This window comes from Heterodontus francisci, chromosome 5 (genome assembly GCF_036365525.1).
Source record: "Heterodontus francisci isolate sHetFra1 chromosome 5, sHetFra1.hap1, whole genome shotgun sequence".
Taxonomy (NCBI): domain Eukaryota; kingdom Metazoa; phylum Chordata; class Chondrichthyes; order Heterodontiformes; family Heterodontidae; genus Heterodontus; species Heterodontus francisci.
The window spans coordinates 115,401,336-115,426,836 of NC_090375.1; the positions used below are offsets into that span (position 1 = coordinate 115,401,336).

At 44.8% G+C, this 25,501-nt stretch overlaps 1 protein-coding gene across 5 annotated transcripts in view; it reads right to left on the reverse strand.

Moving 5' to 3' along the window:
- The window catches only part of ppp1r42 (protein phosphatase 1, regulatory subunit 42), a 231,429-nt gene that overhangs the window by 166,361 nt on the left and 39,567 nt on the right, over positions 1-25,501 (reverse strand). For 4 of the 5 annotated variants that reach the window (XM_068030915.1, XM_068030913.1, XM_068030914.1 and 1 more), the window contains one exon: positions 24,643-24,759. The exons of the other annotated variant lie outside the window; for it this stretch is intronic. In XM_068030915.1, the coding sequence (XP_067887016.1) occupies positions 24,643-24,759 (117 nt within the window). The remainder of the gene's footprint in view (positions 1-24,642; positions 24,760-25,501) is intronic. 5 annotated transcript variants of the gene reach the window in all.

The window sequence follows — 25,501 nt, forward strand, 5'->3', positions numbered from 1 at the left end:
ATTTAATAGGATTCCTGCAGGTTATCAGGTTTTGTGTCTGAAGAGAAAGTAACCCCATACCCCTCGAGTGGGGCAAGCAAAGCCATAGTAATTCTCAGGGACACAGGGGCCACTAGATCCTTTTTACTGGGAAAAGGCCTAACCTTTCCCCAGGGAGTGCAGTGAACACCAGAATGGTGGTGAATGGGATTGGAGGGCAGCGTTTGCCTGTATCTGTACTCTAGGTGCAACTAGAGTGCGACCGAGTTTTGGGACCGGTGACCATAGGGATTGCCCCTAGTTTGCCTGTGGACGGGGTTGATCTGCTCCTAGGTAATGATCTGGCAGGGGTGAAGGTGGTAGCCCCCCAGTAGCGAAAGAAAGACCACAGGAGGTCAGAGAGACAGGGCAGTGGCGGGAGAGGAACCCTGCAGTTTCCCTGAATGTGCAGTGGATCAGGCAATGATCAAACCAGCTCTCCCAGAGGAGACTGAATTGGCACTGCAGGCAGATGACCAGGTCTGTCTGTCCGAGACTTTCTTTGGAAAGTTAGGAGACCCAGGGAATAAATTAAATAGTTTTTCCCAGGTGAGGCTCAGCGAGCCGACCCAGTATTGCGAGAGTTAGCAGAGGCTGCCCAGGCTGAAAGTGAAGCAGAGGGAGTCCCTGATTGCTACTATTTAAAGAATGAGGTACTGATGAGGAAATGGAGTTCTCCTCACAAACCGGAGAGCAAGGAGTGGACAGTAGTTCACCAGTTAGTGGTGCCACAGGGGTACCAGAGAGAAATATTAAGAAGGGCCCACGAGACCACAGTGACCGTACATGCCGGTATATGAAAGGCCAAAGCCCGCACAAAACAGCAGCTTGACTAACCAAAACTCCACAAAGATGTGGTGGAATACTGCAGGAGTTGCCACATGTGCCAGGTTGAGGGGAAACCCCAACCTACAATGAAACCTGCACCCCTAAGTCCTGTACTGTTGTTAGTAGGACCCTCCAGCAGAGAACTGGTGAACTGTAAGGGACCCCTGCCGAGAACAAAAAGGGACAGGCAGGCACATGGCTGTCAAAAGTTTAGAAAGGGAAGGGGAAAAAGTGACCAAGAGGGCAGGTTAAAGGAAGTCCGTGAAGAATCCCAGATGAAACCCCTTACTGTCCGGACCCTGAAGAATGAGAAAAGTTAGACCCCACATCCTCCTACGTAAATGCAGACACTAGAAGCACCCCACCAGAGTTGTTAACATCATTTACAGGAACCTGCAGAGACAAAGACAGACCTTTAGGGTGCAGAGAAACTGTGAGTGTGATGCCTCATTTAGTTGAAGTGCCAAAGGGGAGTGCAGTAGAGTCTGCACAAATACCTGCAGGCAGGAGGGTCCAAGAGGACAAAGGGGAGATGAGCAAAGAATCCTCCGCCACACAGAAAAAAAGCAAACTACCCATCCCCTGAAGTCAAAAGCCTTTGCATGACTCAGCAAAGCACCGAAAGAGAGTTTAGGATAGACTGGCCCACTACCAACTCTCCTGGAAAAAAAAAATTCCAATTCAGGGCTAATTAAACCTAACCATCTCAAAGACTCTAGGCAGCCATGGAAATGGGCAAACTAAAGAAAAACTTCCCCAAAGAACCACATGTTTATTGGGATTCCAAGAAAGGGGCAATTTTAATAAGTTTTACTATTTGTGAATGAATGAGAAAAATGCATGTTTTTTTCTGGGTCTTATATTTTCTCTTGAACCTTTTAATGAAATGCGCTTTTCTCAAATCGAATTTCATTCCACTGGGTGTGGAGGTGTCATACTACGGCCCCACCTGCCAAGAATGAGGCACATTAATTTTGTCATGAACATTGATTTTTAACTGTTTTTGAAGCGAGGAAATTACTTGTTAAACAGATCAGCTGTGGCTGGAAAAGAAATGTGCATATTAACAGACAGTACTTGGAAGGACAAAGGGCCATTCCCTGATACATTCAACGCACAACGGATGCTGATCACCAGACACTGAGGCGGTGGGGAAGCACAATCCAGGGCCTGCTGGGGTGATGCAATCCACAGGGGGCAGGAGTGGTTAGACCAGCTGGTCACATGACTAACTGGCTGTTCCAGTCTTTTGAACTAGCCACAGAGAATTTCAACTGGAGAAAGACATTTTGCTCCTGGACTGAGAAGATCTCTCCTGTCTGCTCCCATCTCTTTCTCACAAGTCTCTGAATACCCTGAAGACACATGAACCCCAAGAGAGATAAGTCTCCTACAGTGAACAAGGTTTAAGAAGAATACTGGGCCCCAACGAAAAGCAATCAACTACAATCAAGGACTCTGCAGTGAGCTCAAAGAACCGTAACAAAATCTCTTCAGATATTGACTCAGACCTTTCCACTTTATTTTTCTTCTGTTCTTTTCTGTCTCCATTTGCATGTGTATATCACGTATGCATGCTTGCATGGGCACATCGTATATCCATAGGTGTCAACCGAATTAGAGTTTAAGTTTAATAAATTTCAACTTTTTTTCTTTAAACCTAAGAAAACCTGTTTGTGCTGGTTTCTTTGCCTTATCATTGGAAAGTGGTGAACAGGGATTCACGAAGGTGGGGGGGGGAGTTAAAAACACAGTGTGTTTAAAATTAAATCCTGTTACGGTATGACCAGGTGAAGGCTGAGAGGGACTGCTTGACACTTTTCTCAACTGGCCGTAACACCTTAAATCAGTGTCTGATGGTCCTTGTACCATCAGTTAGTGGGAACAGGTTTTCGTTGCCTATGTATCTAAACCTATTATAATCTTGTACACCTCTATCAAATCTCCCTTGCTCCAAGGAGAACAACCTAACCTTGCAGCTAAAATCCCTCATCCCCGGAAACATTCTGGTAAATCTCCTCTGCGCACTCACAAGGACCCTCATTTCCTTCCTAAAGTGTGGCTGACCAAAACTGGATGCAATACTTCAGTTGTGGCCTAACCAGAGCTTTACAAAGACTCTGCATAACTTCTATGCTTTTGTACTCAATACCTCTATTTATGAAGCCCAAGATCCCATATGCTTTGCTCACTCTCAATGCATCCTGCTAAGTTTAAGGATCTGTGCACATGGTTCCCAATGTCCTTCTGTCCCTGCATACGCTTTAGAACTGTGCCATTAAGTCTATATTGCCTCTCCCTAGCCCTTCAGCCAAAATTCATCACCTCACGCTTCTCTGTATTAAATTCCACCGGCCACTTTTCTGTCCATTCTGCGAGCCTATGCATGTTATGTTGCAGTCAATTTCTATCATCCTCACTGTCTGTCTGCCAAACCTCCAAGTTTGGAGCAAGTTTTGAAATTTTACTCTGTATTCCAATATCCATGTAATTTATTATATATAACATAAAGTAACCCACTGCAAAAAAAAAAGAAAAAAATGTAATGTTGCATTGCCTTTTGCAATGAGTTTTGGCAAATGCTCTTCAATTGAGATATTAGAAATCTTTTTGCATAAAGGGGATTTTCCAAAAGGGGGTCGCGTTTTTCAAGAGCCAGCTTCTGGCGCGTGCTCAGTTGGACCAGGGTGACAAGCCGTCGGGAGCCAGCCTCTGGCGCATGCTCAGTTGGGCCAGGGTGACAAGTTATCAGGAGTCGGCTTATAGCGCATGCTCAGTTCATGACATAACACGAGTTTCCAGGTGAATAATTCCTTTGTGAGATTTATCCAAGCTATTGGGGACTTTTAGCCCTGGGCTATTGTAGAGTAACAGCACCAGGGCTTACTTCCGAGAGTGGGAAAGATCATCACGTTTCATTGGATAACTACTGCCTGCCCCACATTGGGCAGCCCCCAATCAGTTACAAACATTCGAATTAGGAGCAGAAGGAGGCCATTTGGCCCCTCAAGGCTGCTCCACCATTCAATAAGATCATGGCTGATCTGTTTGTGTCTCGAATTCCACACTCCCATCTACCTCCGATAACCCTTGATTCTCTTGCCTAACAAGAATCTATGTATCTCCTCCTTAAAAATATTCAATGACGCCACCTCCACCACCTTCTGAGGCAGAGTTCCAAAGTATCACAACCCACTGAGAGAAAAAAATTCTCCTCATCTCTGTCCTAAAAGGGTGAAGCCTAATTTTAAAACAGTGCCCCCTAATTCTGCACTCACCCACAAGAGGAAACATCCTCTCCACATCCACCTTGCGAAGACCGTTCAGGATCTTATAAACTTTAATGAAGCCTCCCCTCACTCTTCTAAACTCCAGTGAAAACAAGTCCAGTCTGTCAAACCTGGTTAGGTCCTATCCTGCCACAACCTACTTGCTTCAATGAGTGCTTGGAGCTTCGAAAGTTATCTCTCGACAGGTGGGTTGATAATCTATGCACCAGGCAAGACAAACTTAACAAAGAGGACATAGTCCTTCGCATTGCAAGCTGGAATGTAAAGACAATGCGTCCTGGCCTTACTGATCAACTTCTGCAGGTTGATGGTGCATGCCAGACAGCGGCAATCGACAAAGAACTTACAAGGCTCACTGTAGACACTGCTGCACTGCAAGGAACTAGGCTCACTTGAAGTGGTTCCCTAAAGAGAAACACTACTCATTCTTCTGGCAGGGGAAAGCTCAAGAGGCAACAGGTGAACATGGAGTGGGTTTCACAGTAAAAAAAAACACACAACTTGCAAAGAATGAACCCCCCGACAGAAGGCCGAGAGAGACCTCTCACTCTACGCTTGTCAACAAGCGCAGGCCCAGTTAATCTCATGTGCATCAATGCCCCGACATGCACCTCCATCCCAGATGTCAAGGATCAGTTCTATGAGACACTTGACTCTGCCATGAGTAGAATTCCTAGCACCAAGGGACTGTACCTTTTAGGGGACTTCAAGGCAAGGGTGGGTACTGACTAAAATAAAAACAAGAAATGCTGGAAATACTTAGCAAGTCTGGCAGCATCTGTGGAGAGAGAAGCAGAGTTAACGTTTCAGGTCTGTGACCCTTCTTCAGAACTGGCAAATATTAGAAATGTGAAAGGTTATTAGCAAGTAAAGTGGGGGTGGGGCAAGAGATAACAAAGGAGAAGGTATAGATAGGCCAAGGTCATAGAATAGCTGACCAGAAGGTCATGCAGCAAAGGCAAATAATATGTTAATGGTGTGTTGAAAGACAAAACATGAGTACAGATAGGGTGTTAACGGACTGAAAATCAATCAGCTGCCAGTACAAACATGAAATAAAACAGTGGGTAAGCAAACTGAACAAACTAAGATGAAATAAAATAACATTTAATTAAACAAACACAAAAAAATATAGAGAAAAGAAAAATAACTAAAAATAAAAGTAAAATGGGGGGGGCCCGTCATGCTCTGAAATTATTGAACTCAATGTTCAATCCTAAAGGCTGTAGTGTGCCTAATCGATAAATGAGATGCTGTTCCTCGAGCTTGCGTTGATGTTCACTGGAACACTGCAGCAATCCCAGGACAGAGATGTGAGCATGAGAGCAGGGGGGAGTGTTGAAATGGCAAGCAACTGGAAGCTCGGGGTCATGCTTGCGGACTGAGCGGAGGTGTTCCGCAAAGTGGTCACCCAGTCTGCGTTTGGTCTCCCCAGTGTAGAGGAGACCACATTGTGAGCAGCGAATACAGTATACTACATTGAAAGATGTACAAGTAAATCGCTGCATCACCTGAAAGGAGTGTTTGGGGCCTGGGATAGTGAGGAGAGAGGAGGTAAATGGGCAGGTATTACATCTCCTGTGATTGCAGGGGAAGGTGCCGTGGGAAGGGGATGAGATGGTGGGGGTAATGGAGGAGTGGACCAGGGTGTCGCGGAGGGAGCGATCCCTTTGGAATGCTGACAGTGGAAGGGAGGGGAAAATGCATTTGGTAAAGGCATCACGCTGGAGGTGGCAGAAATGGCGGAGGATGATCCTTTGGATATGGAGGCTGATGGGGTGGAAAGTGAGGACAAGGGGAACCCTGTCATGGATCTGGGAAGGAGGGGAAGAGATGAGGGTAGACGTGCGGGAAATGGGACGGACACGGTTGAGAGCCCTGTCAACCACAGTGGTCGGAAATCCTCGGTTGAGGAAAAAGGAAGACATATCAGAAGTGCTATCATGGAAGGTAGCATCATCAGAGCAGATGCGTCGGAGACGGAGAAACTGGGAGAATGAAATGGAGTCCTTACAGGAGGCAGGGTGTGAAGAAGTGTCGTCGAGGTAGCTGTGAGAGTCGGTGGACTTATAATGGATATTAGTAGACAGCCTATCCCCAGAGATGGAGACAGAGAAGTTGAGGAAGGGAAGGCAAGTGTCAGAGATGGACCATGTAAAGGTGAGAAAAGGGTAGAAATTAGAAGCAAAGTTGATAAAGTTTTCTAGTTTCAGGCGGGAGCAGGAAACGGCACCGATACAGTCATAAATGTACCGGAAAAAGAGTTGGGGGAGGGGGCCTGAGTAGGACTGGAACAAAGAATGTTCGACATATCCCACAAAAAGACAGGCATAACTAGGACCCATGCGGGTACCCATAGGAACACCTTTTACTTGAAGGAAGTGAGTGGAGTTGCAGAAGTTGTTCAATGTGAGAACAAGTTCAGCCAGGCAGAGGAGGTTGGTGGTGGATGGGGACTGGTTGGGCCTCCGTTCAAGGAAGAAGTGGAGAGCCCTCAAACAGTCCTGGTGGGGATGGAGGTGGAGAGATTGGACGTCCATAGTGAAGAGGAGGCGGTTGGGGCCAGGAAACTTAAAATTGTCAAAATGATGTGGGGCGTCAGAAGAGTAATGGATGTAGGTGGGAAGAGACTGGACCAGCGGAGTCAAGATAGGAAGAAATAAGTTCAGTGGGGCAGGAGCAGGCTGACACAATGGGTCTGCCGGTACAGTCCTGTTTGTGGATTTTGGAAAGGTGGTAGAAGCGAGCTGTCCGGGGTTGCAGGACTATGAGGTTGGAAGCTGTAGAGGGAAGATCTCCAGAAGAGATGAGGTCAGTGACAGTCCTGTGGACAGTAGCTTGATGTTCGGTGGTGGGGTCATGGTCCAGAGGGAGGTAGGAAGAAGTGTCTGAGAGTTGGCGCTGAGCCTCTGCAAGGGAGAGGTCGGTACGCCAGACAACAACAGCACCACCCTCATCTGCAGGTTTGATGACCATGTCGGGGTTAGACCTGAGAGAACGGAGTGCAAGTTCAGAGGGGGACAGGTTAGAGTGAGTGAGGGGGGCAAGAAATTGAGATGACCAATGTCTCGCTGACAGTTTTCAATGAAAAGATCTAGAGCAGGTAAGAGGCCAGGGGGAGGGGTCCAGGTAGAGGGAGAATGCTGGAGGCGGATGAATGGTCTACCAGTCCCCATCCACCACCATCCTCCTCCGCCTGGCTGAACTTGTTCTCACATTAAACAACTTCTCCTTCAACTCCACTCACTTCCTTCAAGTAAAAGGTGTTGCTATGGGTACCCGCATGGGTCCTAGTTATGCCTGTCTTTTTGTGGGATATGTCGAACATTCCTTGTTCCAGTCCTATTCAGGCCCCCTCCCCCAACTCCTTTACTGGTACATTGATGACTGTATCGGTGCCGTTTCCTGCTCCCGCCCCAAACTGGAAAATTTTATCAACTTTGCTTCTAATTTCCACCCTTCTCTCACCTTTACATGGTCCATCTCTGACACTTCCCTTCCTCAACTTCTCTGTCTCCATCTCTGGGGATAGGCTGTCTACTAATATCCATTATAAGTCCACCAACTCTCACAGCTACCTCGACTACACTTCTTCACACCCTGCCTCCTGTAAGGACTCTATTCCATTCTCCCAGTTTCTCCATCTCTGATGCATCTGCTCTGATGATGCTACCTTCCATGATAGCACTTCTGATATGTCTTCCTTTTCCTCAAACGAGGATTTCCTCCCCCCCCTCCCACACTGTGGTTGACAGGGCCCTCAACCGTGTCCGGCCCATTTCCCACACATCTACCATCATCGCTTCCCCTCCCTCCCAGAACCACGACAGGGTTCCCCTTCTCCTCACTTTCCACCCCATCAGTCTCCATATCCAAAGGATCATCCTCTGCCATTTCTGCCACCTCTAGCGTGATGCCATTACCAAACGCATCTTCCCCTCCCTTCCACTGTCAGCATTCTGAAGGGATCGTTCCCTCCGCGACACCCCGGTCCACTCCTCCATTACCCCCACCATCTCATCTCCTTCCCATGGCACCTTCCCCTGCAATCACAGGAGGTGTAATACCTGCCAATTTACCTCCTCTCTCCTCACTATCCCAGGCCCCAAACACTCCTTTCAGGTGAAGCAGCGATTTACTTGTACTTCTTTCAATGTAGTATACTGTATTCGCTGCTCACAATGTGGTCTCCTCTACACTGGGGAGACCAAACACAGACTGGGTGACCACTTTGCGGAACACCTCCGCTCAGTCCGCAAGCATGACCCCGAGCTTCCAGTTGCTTGCCATTTCAACACTCCCCCTGTTCTCATGCTCACATCTCTGTCCTGGGATTGCTGCTGTGTTCCAGTGAACATCAACGCAAGCTCGAGGAACAGTATCTCACATCGATTAGGCACACTACAGCCTGCCGGACTGAACATTAAGTTCAATAATTTCAGAGCATGACGGGCCCCCCCCCCCATTTTACTTTTATTTTTAGTTATTTTTTCTTTTTTATATTTTGTTTGTGTTTGTTTTATTTTATTTTATTTCATCTTAGTTTGTTCAGTTTGCTTATCCACTGTTTTTTTTCGTGTTTATACTTGTGGCTGTTCAATTTTCAGTCCGTTAACACCCTATCTGTACTAATGCTTTGTCATTCAACACACCATTAACATATTGTTCGCCTTGCAGCTCTGGTCAGCTGTTCTGTGACCTTGTCCTATCTACACCTTCTCCTTTGTTATCTCTTGCCCCACCCCCGCTTTACTTGCTAATAACCTTTCACATTTCTAATATTTGCCAGTTCTGAAGAAGGGTCACAGATCTGAAACGTTAACTCTGCTTCTCTCTCCACAGATGCTGCCAGACCTGCTGAGTATTTCCAGCATTTTTTGTTTTTATTTCAGAATTCCAGCATCCGCAGTACTTTGCTTTTATTTTAGTGGGTACTGTCTATATGGCTTGGTCAACCTGCATAGGGCACCAGGGGATTGGCAAGATGAATGAAAATGGACAGAGGTTGCTAGATCTATGCTGTTACCATGGACTCTGGGTGACGAACAGTTACTTCGAGGTCAAGCCATGTCACATGGTGCCCTGGAGACATCCAAAATTATGTCACTGGCACCAGCTAGACCTTATTGTCACCAGAAGCACCACCCTCAAAAGTGTCCTCATCACTCACAGCTATCACAGCGCTGACTGTGACACTGACCACTCCAAGGTGTGTAGCAAGGTCAAGCTTCAGCCAAGGAGGCTACTTCACTCCAAGAAGAAAGGTCGTCCTCGGATCAACACTTGCCGTACCACTGACCCAAAAAGGACCCAGGAGTTTCTCAACATCCTCGATCAAGCTGTTGCCTGAGTGAGGTGTCAAAATGAGATTATCTGTGCCTCACCATCTATAACTCTGCACTCACTGCGAACAGGAAAAGAGATTGGAGGAATGCTGACTGGTTTGAGACATACTGGACTGAAATGAAGCCAGTTACCGCAACTCATGAACTACAAGCAAGTCCCCAGCAAACAAAACCTAGATTTTCTCAGAGCTGCCAGAAAAGAGTCTCCGCAGATTGCTTGGCACTGTGCCAATCAATACTGGTTGAAACTCTGCAACAGCTTACAATCTGCTACTGAATCTGGGAATGCTAGAGAGATGTATGAAGGAATCAAGAAAGCAAAGGGTCCAGCAGTAATTAAATCAGCTCTCCTGAAGACAAAGACAGGGGTGATCATCACTGAACCTAGCAAGCAGATCAAAAGGTGGGTCAAGCATTACCTCAAACTCTACGCAATGGAGAATGCTAACACTAAAGTAGCTCAGTGCCATTCCAGACTTCCCTGTTATGGAGGAGCTGGAGAGCGAGCCCACTATAGTAGAGCTCCACAAGGGGAGACAGTGGCATCGTGGTAATATCACTTAACGAGTAACACAGCTGTCCAGGCTAATGCCCTGGGGACGCGGGTTCAAATCCCACCATGGCAGCTAATTGCATTTAAATTCAATTAATTAATAAAAATTTGGAATTGACAGCTAGTCTCAGTAATGGGTGCCATGAAACTATCATTGATTGTCGTAAAAACCCATCTGGTTGATTAATGTCCTTTAGGGAATGAAATGTGCTGTCCTTCCCCGGTCTGGCCTACATGTGATTTGATACCCACAGCAATGTGGATGAATCTTAACTAACTGCCCTCTGAAATGGCCCTGCAAGCCATTCAGTTATCAAGGGCAATTAGGGATGGGCAACAAATACTGGCCTTGCCAGCGATGCCCACATCCCATGAAAGAATAAAAAAAAATCTTGCTAGTGCAAAAGCTCCTGAAAATGATGGTATTCCACCTGAAATTATCAAAAGTGGACAACCAGCACTGCTACAGCATCACCATGAACTTCTGTGTCTGTTGGAAGGAAAGATCTGTGTATCAAGACATGCGTGATGCAAACATAGTCACCTCGTACAAAAATAAGATGGATTGCAGTGACTGCAACAATTACTGAAGTACTGAGGCATCTCTTTGATAAGCATTGTGGGGAAGGCCTTTGCTAGAGTTGCTTTGACCAGATTGCAGACCTGGTGTTAGGCATCTACCCTTAGTCTCAGTGCGGCTTCAGAGCTGGCAGATTGTCAGTCGACATGATTTTCTCACTTTGGCAGTTACAGGAGAAGTGCTGCGAACAGTGCAGACTACTCTGCATTGCCTTCATAGACCTCACCAATGTCTTCAATCTTGTCAGCAGAGACGGACTCTTCAAACAGCTACAGAAACTAGGACGCCCTCTTGGAGTCTTGGGCATCATCTCTTCTTTCCATGAGAACATGCACAATTCCATCAGTTACAATAGAGCAACATCAGATGCTTTCAAGATCAGCAGCAGGGTAAAGCAGGGCTGCGTCCTTGCGCCAACTCTCTTTGGCATATTCTTCTCCATGCCGATGTTGTACGCTTTCTGCAAATCAAATGAGGGTGTCCACCCGCATCCGAGAGCTGACGGCAAACTGTTCAACTTGGCAAGACTGCATGCAAATATCAAAGTGCGTAAAGTCTTAGTCCGTGAGTTGCTGTTTGCTGATGGCGCTGCGCTGATATCTCACAATGAAGTTCACTTGCAGAAGCTTGTAGATCAGTTCTCCCCAGCCTGCAAGGAGTTAGGACTGACAATCAGTGTCAAGAATATCAAAGTTATGGGCCAAGATGTACAGACAACACCTACCATCAACATCGATAACCTCACTCTGGATGACCGACCGCTCAAGTCAAAGCCCCCAATCAAAATGTATGATTCTGATTGTGGTGGGAGAAGTGCACCGTTGATTCAGTCCTGTCCCTCCGCAGATCGCCTAACATATAATTTTAAACTTTCCAAATTAAAGAAAGACCCAGCCAAATTGTACCATCTATTAAGCCCCGAATGAGGCTAACCAAACCAGGTGTCTTTAGATCAACAAATTAACTGTTTAATTAGAAAAACTAAATTCTTGAACACTACTAAGATATAAACAACATTTAAAATAGAAAAATTAGTGTCCTTGCATATTTACGGTCCCGCCGAAGTGAAATCTTCCAATATAGTGGAAGCACCACTACTGACCGAGCCCTAAAGGATATAGCTGCTAGACTGGGTCTGCGGCAGGCGGTGGAGGAACCAACAAGAGGGAAAAACATACTTGACTTAGTCCTCACCAACTGCCTGCCGCAGATGCTTCTGTCCATGACAGTATTGGTAAGAGTGACCATCGCACAGTCCTTGTGGAGACAAAGTCCCGCCTTCACATTGAGGATACCGTCCGTCATGTTGTGTTGCACTATCACCGTGCTAAATGGGATAGATTTCGAACAGATCTAGCAATGCAAAACTGGGCATCCATGAGGCGCTTTGGGCCATCAGCAGCAGCAGAATTGTACTCAACCACAATCTGTAACCTCATGGCCCGACATATCCCCCACTCTACCATTACCATCAAGTCAGGAGACCAACCCTGGTTCAATGAAGAGTGCAGGAGAGCATGGCAGGAGCAGCACCAGGCATACCTCAAAATGAGGTGTTAACCTGGTGAAGCTACAACCCAGGACTACCTGCATGCCAAACTGCGTAAGCAGCATGCGATAGACAGAGCTAAGCGACCCCATAACCAACGGTTCAGATCTAAACTCTGCAGTCCTGCCACATCCAGCCGTGAATGGTGGTGGACAATTAAACAACTAACTGGAGGAGGTGGCTCCACAAATATCCCCATCCTCAATGATGGGGGAGCCCAGCACATCAGTGCGAAAGATAAGGCTGAAGCATTTGCAACAATCTTCAGCCAGAAGTGCCGAGTTGATGATCCATCTCAGCCTCCTCCTGAAATCCCCATCATCACAGATGCCAGACTTCAGCCAATTCGATTCACTCCGTATGATATCAAGAAACGACTGAAGGCACTGGATATTGCAAAAGCTATGGGCCCTGACAATATTCCGGCAATAGTACTGAAGACCTGTGCTCCAGAACTTGCCAAGCCCCTAGCCAAGCTGTTCCAGTACAGCTACAACACTGGCATCTACCCTGCAATGTGGAAAATTGCCCAGGTATGTCCTGTACACAAAAAGCAGGACAAGTCCAACCCGACCAATTACCGCTCCATCAGTCTACTCTCAATCATCAGTAAAGTGATGGAAGGTGTCATCAACAGTGCCAACAAGCGGCACTTGCTTAGCGATAACCTGCTCAGTGACGCTCAGTTTGGGTTCCGCCAGGGTCACTCAGCTCCTGACCTCATTACAGCCTTGGTTCAAACATGGACAAAAGAGCTGAACTCAAGAGGTGAAGTGAGAGTGACTGCCCTCGACATCAAGGCAGCATTTGACAGAGTATGGCATCAAGGAGCCCTAGCAAAACGGAGGTCAATGGGAATCAGGGGGAAAACCATCCGTTGGCTGGAGTCATATCTAGCGCAAAGGAAGATGGTTGTGGTTGTTGGAGGTCAATCATCTGAGCTCCAGGACATCACTGCAGGAGTTCCTCAGGATAGTGTCCTAGGCCAAACCATCTTCAGCTGCTTCGTCAATAACCTTCAAAAATACAGGCTTGGGCTGATAAGTGGCAAGTAACATTCACGCCACACAAGTGCCAGGCAATCACCATCTCCAACAAGTGAGTATCTAACCATCTCCCTTTGACATTCAACGGCATTACCATCGCTGAATCCCCCACTATCAACATCCTAGAAACTGAACTGGAATAGCCATATAAATATCATGGCTACAAGAGCAGGTCAGAGGCTAGGAATCCTGAGGCAAGTAACTCACCTCCTGACTCCCCAAATCTTGTTCACCATCTACAAGACACGAGTCAGGAGTGTGATGGAATACTCTCCACTTGCCTGGATGGGTGCAGCTCCAACAACACTCAAGAAGCTCGACACCATCCAGGACAAAGCAGCCCGCTTGATTGGCACCCCATCTACAAACATTCACTCCCTCCACCACCGACACACAGTGGCAGCAGTGTGTACCATCTACAAGATGCATTGCAGAAATGCACTAAGGCTCCTTAGACAGCACGTTCCAAACCCACGATCTCTACCAACTAGAAGGACAAGGGCAGCAAATACATGGGAACACCACCGCCTGCAAGTTCCCCTCCAAGTCACACACCATCCTGACTTGGAACTATATTGTCATTCCTTCACTGTCGCTGGGTCAAAATCCTGGAACTCCCTTCCTAACAGCACTGTGGGTATACCTACCCCAAATGGACTGCAGCGGTTCAAGAAGGCAGCTCACCACCACCTTCTCAAGGGCAATTAGGGATGGGCAATAAAGGCTGGCCGGGCCAATGACACCTACATCCCATGAATAAAAAAAAAAATGGAATAGTCCAAGGTTGCTTGAAGTCCTCACAGCCGTCCGAAGGGGGAAAAAAAGCTCTTCAACAGTAGAACAGTCGTAGTCTAATTCAGCAGTTGAAGTGATACTTTCCTTCTCCAGCGATGAATTCAGCAATCAACAACTTGCAAACACTTTTTAATTAATCAATTCGGTTTTAGAATTTTTGAGGAAATGAAGATTTGTCACAATCTAACTTCCCTTCCTTCAGTATAAATTATCAGAGTACTCTGTTCCATTCATTGTGGTCCAGCTGTCTGTCTGTGTCTCTAAGAGTTAGAACCGTCTGTTTCCACTGTAAGCTAGTTCAAAATTAAATTGTAACATTGCATCTCTCGATCTTTGGTCCTGAGTGGCTGTATCCCGGGCAAACAGAATGCACTCTTTGAATCACAGTCTCTGAGTAGCTGTATCTTATGCAACGAGAATGCATTCTTTGATTCAGTCTCTGGAGTTTGTTGCCTGAAAGCAGTAAGGCTCCTTTTCCAGCCTTAAAGGCACACCGCATTCTTCTCCCAAAAAACTACAGGATCATAACACCTCCACCCCTGGCGGAATGAAACACCATTCCTGAAATGCGTTTCATTACAACGTGCAAAAAATACAAATTGAAAAAAACGCTAACTTTTTTTTTTGCATTTACAGGCATACACTTTTCTAAAATGTTAAGACTACATCAACAAGTTCCACCAGAACATTTCGGCTTTAAATTTTTAAAAGGTTGTCCCAATTAACCCATTTCAAATTTCCAAACATATTCTTCCAATTGTTTTGTGTTTTCCTTCCAAGTGTCCCTATTGTCCACCACCTCAGCCAGGTGAACTGCACAGGTTACAGCACTGACCACTATTGGGTTCACTATTCTCTGAGAGGTTTCGCGACTACCCCTTAACCTATGTGGCATCATTTGATGCTGGAAAACCCTGTCCGGTGTAACAGAAGCTGATTTTTCTCACCCTGGGGTGTCAAAGGAATTTGACAGGTTTCCTCCAACACATCTGTCTCTATAAGACACATGGTGTTGCCCACGCTGTCCATACAGTCCGTTAAATGAAAATTTGGGTAGGAATCTGCCTTGTTTATCGTAGTGACTTTTCTAGAATCTAGGCAAGTTTGAGCCATCCCACCAGGTTTAGACATCAAGACCATCTGCGAATTCCAGCTGTCCTGACTAGGTTCAACTAAGCTGACGTTCAGCATGCATTGTACCTCTGATTCCACTTGGGCCTGCCTATCTGGACCTAAGGAATAAGGGTGTTGTTTTAAAGGAATGGTTCTCCCTATAACCACATCATGCGTGGCTAAGGTTGTACATCCTGGCTTATCCCTACAAACTTTTTAAAATGTTGTGAAAACCCTGGTTAGGACTTCACGCTGTTTTGCCCCTAAGTGTAAAAGTCTATTGTTTAATTTTCCTAGCCATTCTGTATTCGCTAATTAGATAGTTGGACGTTCAGTCTGAGAATTTCCTCGGCCTACTTCTGCCTTATCCTCACTATCCTTTTCCTCCTCAACCATCCCAATTACCTGACATACCTGTACTGGCTTATCCTTCTCCCTGCGGTAATATGGTTTGAGCATACAGATGTGACACAACCGGTTCTTCTTCTGGCGATCAAGTAATCTACCTTACCCACTCTTTTCATCACTCTATATGGACCACTGAACCGTGCTTTTAATGGTTCTCCCTGTGATGGTAACAACACTAATACTTCATCCCCTGGTTTTATGGTAGGTTGTGGTTTTTCCACCAATTGACAGGTATGGCATGTCCTACAAAATTGTCTCACATCCTTTGTAAGATCTGGCCAGTCATAATATTGACTTATGTGTGATTTGGTCTTCCGAATTCCTCTATGTCCTGCAAAAGGAATGTCGTGTGCTAACCTTAATAATCTTGTTCGATATTTAGGTGGTACCAGTATCTGTTCAATAACTGTCCAGCCTTCGTTGGCAAGTCTATGAGGTGCTCTCCATTTACTCCTCAAAATCCCGTTTGCCATACAATAGCCTTCCGGACTCCTTTCGCCTCAGCTTCTGACAATCGTCTGTGCTACTCGGTATATCTCTGGATCAGCTTGCTATTTAAATCCCCAAATAAGGTTTCAGGTACTTGGCTATCTATTTGTGGTGCCCCTTTTACCTCCGACAATGGATCCTGTTTAGCCATTGCTCAGGTAACTACGCAGGCAGGAAATATTCCCAGAACTTGTTCCTGTGATTGCTCCATCTCCTTAGTTTCACTTGGCTTCTCTGTAACTATAGGAGAAACTGATATTTTTGATCCAGCCAAATCATTTCCTAGGAGTAGATCAATTCCCTTTACTGGTAAACTATTGGCAACACCTACAGTTACTATCCCTGATATTAAGTCACTCTCTAGGCGTACTTTATATAAAGGTATGGGTATACACACCCCGTCAATTCCATTAACTAAAACTTTAGCGTTTAAGGCGCTTTCTGGTGGAAACCTCATATCTTTCCCCAGCAAGAGTGTCTGGGTTGCTCCTGTGTCCCTGAGTATAATGATAGGTTTTCCTGCCTCACTTGGAGGATACGTAATTACTCTCCTCTTTGACAAAAATTAATTATAACTCTCAGGTATTTTATTCTTAACCCCTACACTCCTTTTACTTTTAGTATCTGGTTTCACATTCACAACTGTCATTAAAGCTGTAGCCTGGTCTGCTATACTCTCAGTCAGAGTCTTTTCCTCTGTACTAACTTTGCGTAGCCCAATAAGTCCTATGGGTTTACCTCGCAATTTCCAGCACTCTGAATAAAGATGACTCGTTTTGTTGCAATTATAACACTTTGGCTTGCAAACCTCACTTCTACCCTCAGCACCTTCCTTTCTGACCTGAGGAGGTGATCCTGGGGCATTCCCAGCTGTTACTTCTTGTCCCCAGCTACTTGTCTTCCTTTCACTCTCCCACTTTCTATCCTTCTCTGGTTTATGGGGGTTATGGACAAAATAGGTTGGCTTATTCACAAGCTCAAAATCATCAGCAATCTCTGCTGCTTGCCTAGCTTTCAAAACTTTCAGGTTATCTATATGAGTTCTCACTACTGAAGGAATTAAGTTTTTAAACTTTTCTAAGAGAATCAATTCTCAACGGTTCTCATATGTGGTTTGTATCTTTAATGCCTGTATCCAATGGTAAAAAGTAATTTGCTTCACCCTTTCAAATTCTAAATATGTCTGCCCAGCCAATCTCCAAAAGTTCCTAAACTTCTGATGGTAAGCTTCAGGAACTCACTCAGACGCAATGAGAATAGCCTTTTTGCCATCTTATACTCTGCAGAAGCCGCTTCAGGAAGCATGGCATAAACATCATGAGCTCTGCCTACCAGCCTGTCCTGAATAAGCAGTGTCCATCTTTCTTTTGGCCATTTCATCTGTCTGGCTATTTTTTCAAAAGATATGAAAAATGCCTCTAAGTCCTTTTCCTTGAACTTAGGAAGAGCTTGTATAAATTTAAACAACTTCTTGCTGGGTCCTGATTTAAATTCAGATTCTTCCTGACCCAAATTTTCCCTGGATTCAAGACGACTCTTTTGTCTTAGTTTCATCTCTTTTAACTTAAATTCCCTCTCTTCTCTTTCACTTTCTCTCCAAAATTCTCTCTCTCCCTTTCCTCCAGTTCAAGTTTTCTTAATTCTTTTTCTGTCTCAAGTATTTTTGTTTCTAAGTGAATCCTAGCCAATACCACTGCATCACTCTTGGACCTACTACTTTCTTGTCTCTCTCGTATTTCCTTTCTTATTCCTTGTATTCCCCTTCAGCTTCATCATCATCATCATCTTCTTCTACTAATTCCAGATGTTCAGCTATTATGTCAATTATCTCTGCTTTTTTGGCACCTGATTTTAATTCCAACCCCAATTTCGCTGCCAATTCTTTTAATTTGCTCTTAGTTAAAGTTATCAAGTCACTCAGGGAAACATTCTGCTTTCCCAAAAACTCTGCTACAACCACTAATGCCATTACAATGGTATAGACTGTACCTTATTATACAAGATACCTGGTTCTTTTATTTCTTTGTAATTGGAGCTAGATTTAGATCCCAACATTCGAGTTTCCAATTGCTATAATCCCAGATGCAAGAGCAATTAAATGTGATGCCAAACGCAGGACCCAAATTTAAATATGTTATCCCAGAGACGAGTAATTAATATGATTTCAAATGTGAGCCCTCCAGAATAGTCTGATTCTGATCCCAGATGTGAGCTGCAAGCTACCAAATTAAATATGATTCAATTTCAAGTGAGCCCTCAATTACTTTATGATTCAAATCCCAGATGAGAAACCCAAATAATATGTTATGACCGACCGCTCAAGTCAAAGCCCCAAAACAAAATATACGATTCTGATTGTGGTGGGAGAAACGCACCATTGATTCAGTCCAGTCCCTCCACAGATCGCCTAACATATCATTTTAAACTTTCCAAATTGTACAATCTATTAACCCCCGAATGAGGCAAACCAAATCAGGTGTCTTTAGATCAACAAATTAACTGTTTAATTAGAAAAACTAAATTCTTAAACACTACTCAGATATAAACAACATTTAAATTAGAAAAATTAGTGTCTTTGCATATTTACACTCCGGCTGAAGTGAAATCTTCCAATGTGGAATAGTCCAAAGTTGCTTGAAGTCCTCACAGCCATCCAATGGGGAAACAAAAGGTTCTTCAACAGTAGAACAGTCTGTAGTCTAATTCAGCAGTTGAAGTGATGCTTTCCTTCTCTAGCAATTAATTCAGCAATTAACCACTTGCAAACACTTTTTAATTAATCAATTTGGCTTTAGAATTTTTGAGGGATAAAAGATTGTCACAATCTAACTTCCCTTCCTTCAGTTTAAATTATCAGAGATCTCTGTTCCGTTCATGCTGGTCCAGCTGTCTGTCTGTGTCTCTGAGAGATAAAACAGTCTGTTTCCACTGTAAACCAGTTCAAAATTAAATTGCAACTCTCGATCTTTGTTCCTGAGTGGCTGTCTCCCGGGCAACCAGAATGCACTCTTTGAATCGCAGTCTCGGAGTGGCTGTATCCCAGGCAACAAGAATGAATTCTTTGGCTCAGTCTCTGGAGTTTGTTGCCTGAAAGCAGTAAGGCTCCTTTTCCAGCCTTAAAGATACACCACATTCTTCCCGAAAAAAAACTACAGGATCATAACAACAGCTTCACGTATCTTGGATCAACATCACCAGCAATCTGCCCCTTGATGCCAAAATCAGCACCAGGATTACCAAGGCTGCAGTTGTGATGGCAAAGTTGAGAAGACGAGTGTGGACCAACAGCAAACTAACCAAAAATACAAAGATCCGTGTGTACCAGGCCTGTGTTCTCAGCAACCTCCTTTATAGTAGCGAAGTATGGACAACTTATCCAAACCAAGAAAAGTGGCTGAATAGCTTCCACCTCTGCTGCCTCAGACAGATATTGGACATCTCCTGGCAGGACAGAGTGCCAGGACCTCAAGTTAACCTGGATCAATGTTGGTGCATGGGAAATCCTTGCCGCTGACCAGAGTTCCTGGAGAATGGCAGTCTGGAAGTGCGTGGAAAAAGCAGAGGACAAAAGAAAGGACCAGATGGAAGAAAAGAGAGCCTAGCAGAAGGAAAAACATCGGTCGATCTCTGGCCAATGATATTCATCTGTGCCAGCTGTGGAAGGGATTGTCACTCACGAGTTGGCTTCTACAACCATAACAGACTATGTTCAACTCATAAGTGACATACACCCGGGCGCAGTCCATCGTCTTCTGAAACTGACAGATGTCTACTACTATTATATATATATATCATATATATCAAAAAAATCAGTGGTCCTAGAACTGAACCGTCATTCTCAAAAACAACCATTTACTGTGACTCGCTGTTTTCTGTCCTTAAGCCAATGATTTTATCCAAGATGACACTGGTCCTCTTATTCCATGAGCCTCGATTTTGTTAACCAGCCTTTTATGTGATACTTTGTCAAACGCTTTCTTGAAATTCATAAAGACAACATCCATTGTATTCTTTTATCAACCTTCTCTGTTACTTCATCAAAAAATTCATTTAGATTAGTCAAGCATGATCTTCCTTTTACAAATCCATGCTGGCTCTCCTCAATTAACTCAAACCTTGCCAAGTGCCTGCTGATTGCTTTTCCCTTATTGTTTCTAAGATCATAGTTGTGATATAAAATCCAATAAATTTGGTCATTTGATGGCTGACAGCAGAAATAAAATGACAACAAAAGCAGTAAAAAGCTGTATTGTCGTAAAAACCCAACAGGAAAGTGAACCTGCCACACTATCTAATCTAACCCACAAGTGACTTTAGTCAAAAGGTTGGCTCAATACTCTTTGAAACTCTGGGCTTAATGATAAATATGCTCCATCAGCAATACCTAAATACCAAGAACAGATTGGAGAGCACATACATTTAAACAACACAAGAGGAAAGGAATAGACTGGATGCCAGACGTTTCTTCTTTTCCCAGAGAGTAGTGACCCTCTGGAATGCGTTGCTCGCTGATTCCTTAGGTGCCGACTCTCCACGTGCCTTCAAAAAGGAGTTTGACCGGTTCTTGATTGAGGCAAAGATCATATTGTATAGAAGGTTAAGCAGTTTTACAGATAATCCATGATTCATGTGATCTCCTGGACTAATTATGATCTGGGTTGGAGAGAAATTTTCCAGAGTATTTTTTTCCTTTATTGACCCTGGGCCTTTCTTTGTTTTTTTGCCTCTTCCAGGTGATGGCTGCTGGCTGGCTGGAGACAGGCACGGGGAAGATTAAGAAGTGCCTGGTAATGCTCCAGCTATAATGAGTGTGGAACAGTCTTGATGGACCTGCCCATCATGAGGGGTCTAGACAGAGAAGATAGAGAAAAACTGTTCCTATTGGCAGAAGGGTCGAGAACCAGAATACAGAGATTTAAGGTGATTTTTTTTACACAGAGGGTGGTGAGTGCCTGGAACTTGCTGCCAGGGGAGGTGGTGGAAGCAGATACCATAGCGACGTTTAAGAGACATCTTGACAAATACATGAATAGGAAGGGAATAGAGGGATATGGGCCCCGGAATTGCAGAAGGTGTTAGTTTAGGCAGGCATCAAGATCGGCGCAGGCTTGGAGGGCCGAATGGCCTGTTCCTGTGCTGTACTGTTCTTTGTGATTGGCAAAAGAACCAAAGGCAACATGAGGAAAAAGTTTTTACACAGCGAGTGGTTGTAGTCTGGAATGCACTGTAGGAAAGGACGGTGGGAGCAGATTCAATCAGGGCTTTCAAAAGGGATTTGGATAAGCACCTGAAGGGGAAAGAAAATGCAGAGCTATGTGGAAAGGGAAGGGAAAGAGGAGTAGCAAAATTGTTCTTAGAGAGCCGGCACAGACTCGACAGGCTGAATGGCCTCCTCTGTGCTTTAAGCATTCTCAGAATCTATGATCATTTTCATACGTTTGTAACAGATTATAAAAACACTGTCTCCTGACAATGCAGGGCATGCGCAGAGCAATCGTTGCTGTCATCAGTGCATCTGAACACTTGCCAGTATGAATCCGCCTAAGTGTGCTTACGCCACCACCTACCGAGCGGGCGAGCAACGAGCGGCCAATTGGGAGCAGAGGGGAGGGGGAGGCAGAACAAGCAGCAAAGCGAGCGGCCACCAGGGGGTGGGGGGAGTGGCAAAGCAAGTGGCGAGCAGGAGGGCAAGGGGTGAGCAGGGAGCTGTCTGGAGCGGCGGGGGCAGTGGCGAGTAGTCGGAAACAATGAGTAGACAGTTGCGGGAGAGAGCAGGGAAGAGAAGCGGCAATTGAGCGGGGAACTGAACAGTGCGATTGAGGTGGCGATCACGGCCATTGTGGGGGTTTGGGTTTAATTCTCTTTTTTGTGTCAAATTGAGCTGCAAGGTCACACAAATAGCAATGACAAATAGAAGGGAGAACTCCCCTCCTTTTCAAATAATGTCATGGGATCTTCTATGGCCGCCTTAGAGCAGACAGGGCCTTGCTTTAATATCTCACCTAAGAGTCGGAAAGGTGTTTTTTTCGCTCACGGGATGTGGACGTTGCTGAAGAGGCTAATATTTATGGCCTATACCTAATGGCTCTTGAGAAGATGATGGTGATCTGCCTTTTTAAATTGCTGCAGTCCTTGGAGTGTAGGTACACCCACAGTGCTGTTAGGAAGGGAGCTCCAGGATTTTGACACAGAGAATGTGAAGAATCAGCGATATAGTTCCAGGTCAGGATGGTGTGTGGCTTGGAGGGGAGCTTGCAAGTGGTGATGACCCCATGCATTTGCTGCCCTTGTCCTTCTAGGTGGTAGAGGTCTGGGGTTTGGAAGGTGCTGTCGAAGGAGTCTTGGTGAGTTGCTGCTGTGCATCTTGTAGATGGTACACACTGCTGCCACTGTGTGTCAATGGTGGAGGGAGTGAATGTTGAAGGTGGTGGATGGGGTGCCAATCAAGTGGGCTGCTTTGTCCTAGATGGTGTCGAGCTTCTTGAGTCTTGTTGGAGCTGCACTCATCCAGGCAAGTGGAGAGTATTCTCACTCCTGACTTGTGCCTTGTGGATGGTGGACAGGTATTGGGGAGTCAGGAGGTGAGTTACTCACCGCAGAATTCCTAGCCTCTGACCTGCTCGTATAACCACAGTATTTATGTGGCTGGTCCAATTCAGTTTCTGGTCAATGGTAACCCCCAGGATGTTGATAGTGAGGGATTCAGCGATGATAATGCTATTGAACATCAAGGGGAGATGGGTAGATTCTCTCCTGTGTGAGATGATCATTCGCTGGCACTTGTGTGGCACGAATGTCACTTGCCACTTATCAGCCCAAGCCTGGATGTTGTCCAGGTCTTGCTGCATCTGGACACGAGCTGCTTCAGTATCTGAGATGTTGCGAATGGTGCTGAACATTGTGCAATCATCAGCAAACATCCCCACTTCTGACCTTATGATGGAGGGAAGGTCATTGATGAAGCAGCTAAAGATTACTGGGCCTAGGACACTACCCTGAGAAACTCATGCAGTGATGTCCTGGAGCTGAAATGATTGACCTCCAATGTCTATGATGACATTACGAGCAAGGTGGACAATGGGGACCCAGTGGATGTGGTGTACCTAGATTTCCAAAGGGCCGCACAAGAGGCTGCTGCATAAGATAAGGATGCATGGCGTTAGGGGTAAAGTATTAGCATGGATAGAGGATTGGTTGACTAACAGGAAGCAGAGAGTGGGGATAAATGAGTGCTATTCTGGGTGGCAATCAGTCACTAGTGGTGTGCCTCAGGGATCGGTGTTGGGACTGCAATTATTTACAATTTATATAGATGATTTGGAGTTGGGGACCACTTGTAGGGTGTCAAAGTTTGCAGATGACACGAAGATGAGTGGCAGAGCAAAGTGTGCAGATGACTGTGAAACTTTGCAGAGGAACATAGATACATTGAGTGAGTGGGCAAAGGGCTGGCAGATGGAATACAATGTTAATAAATGTGAAGTCATTCATTTCGGTAGGAGTAACAGTAAAAAGGATTATTACTTGAATGGTAAAAAGTTGCAGCATGCTGCTAGGCAGAGGGACCTAGGTGTCCTTGTGCATTCGCAGAAGGTTGGTCTGCAGGTACAGCAAGTAATTAGGAAGGCAAATGGAATTTTGTCCTTCATTGCTAAAGGGATTGAGTTTAAAAGCAGAGAGATTATGTTGCAGCTGTATAAGGTACTGGTGAGGCCGCACCTGGAGTACTGTGTGCAGTTTTGGTCTCCTTACTTGAGAAAGGATATACTGGCACTGGAGAGGGTGCAGAGGAGGTTCACTAGGTTGATTCCGGAGTTGAGGGGCTTGGCTTATGAGGAGAGACTGAGTAGATTGGGATTATATTCATTGGAGTTCAGAAGAATGAGGGGGGATCTTATAGAAACATATAAAATCATGAAGGGAATAGATAAGATACAAGTAGAGAGGATGTTTCCACTAGCAGGTGAAGCTAGGACAAGAGGGCATAGCCTCAAGATTAGAGGGAGCAGATTTAGGACTGAATTAAGAAGGAACTTCTTCACCCAGAGGGTTGTTAATCTATGGAATTCCTTGCCCAGTGAAGTAGTTGACGCTTCTTCAGTAAACGTCTTTAAAGCTAAGGTAGATATCTTTTTGAACAATAAAGGAATTAAGGGATACGGTGGGAGCGTGGGTAAGTGGATCTGAGTCCACGAAAAGATCAGCCATGATCTTATTGAATGGCAGAGCAGGCTCGAGGGGCCGGACGACCTACTCCTGCTCCTAGTTCTAATGATCTTATGAACCACAACCATCTTCCTTTGCGCTCGGTATGACTCCAACCAACGGAGAGTTTTCCCCCTGATTCCCATTTACTCCAACTTTGCTAGGGCTCCTTGATGCCACACTCGGTCAAATGCTGCCTTGATGTCAAGGGCAGTCACTCTCACCTCACCTCTGGGGTTCAGCTCTTTGTCCATGTTTGGACAAAGGCTATAATCAGGTCAGGAGCTCAGTGGCCCTGGCAGAACCCAAACTGAGCATCAGAGGTCTGATGGCAGCTTGCCTGCCCACCTTTGCAGCTATGAATGAAGTATGGCATTTGGAGACTTGATTTAAGATTTTTCATTGTTTTTCAGATAAGATTACCTTTATATCTCGAATCTGATTTTCTTCTGCCATAAACTGATTCAGGTTTCCAAGACAAGCCAATTCTTTAATCTCATCAATATTATTCTTCTTGATGTTCAAAACACATAAAGATTTCTGTATAAATAAAAAATAGTCACTCTGTAGATATTTTAAAATAAAATTTCTCTATTTTATTTATCTCCTATTATCTATACTGATTCTGCTTTAATTTGCAATAATTGTCATAGTAATTATTAATGCAGGCCAGTACAATCAAATCGATATTAATGATTATATGATAAGCATTTCACAAAGAATAATGGATATTCTTGTGATTACAAGTATACTGGCCATATAGTGGAATGAGAGTGAAGCCGAAACAGTTCGTAAACTTTGCTGGTGACTCCTAAAAAGAATTGTCGGGAGATCATTCCCATTTATCATTTTTTGAAAAAATGTATATAAGTGGAGTATATTTACAAATTCACATAATCACACTCCCAATGTGTAACTTTGCCAACTGGGCTTTCCATCTATTAATCTTAATGGAAAAAAAACTTATGTGAACCACACACCTGAATTCCTAACATTCACTCCTAGTAGGTGAGGTCTCATCAGGGTAGCGCAATTTCATATAATTACCCCTATATTTTCTGGAGTTAGTAAGGGCAATTTTAATCTATCTTCTTTCATCAATAGTGGATGTTGTGACTGATACTGGTATAATTACAGGCAATAATTCACACAGAATTTCCAGAAAATGATGCAATTAGTCTATGTCATAATCCAATAATTCCTTCTTTTCATTAAAAAAAATGCATGCAGTGGTAAATGGTAAACCATGTTTGTGTGCTAATACAGAATGGGAGCATATGGA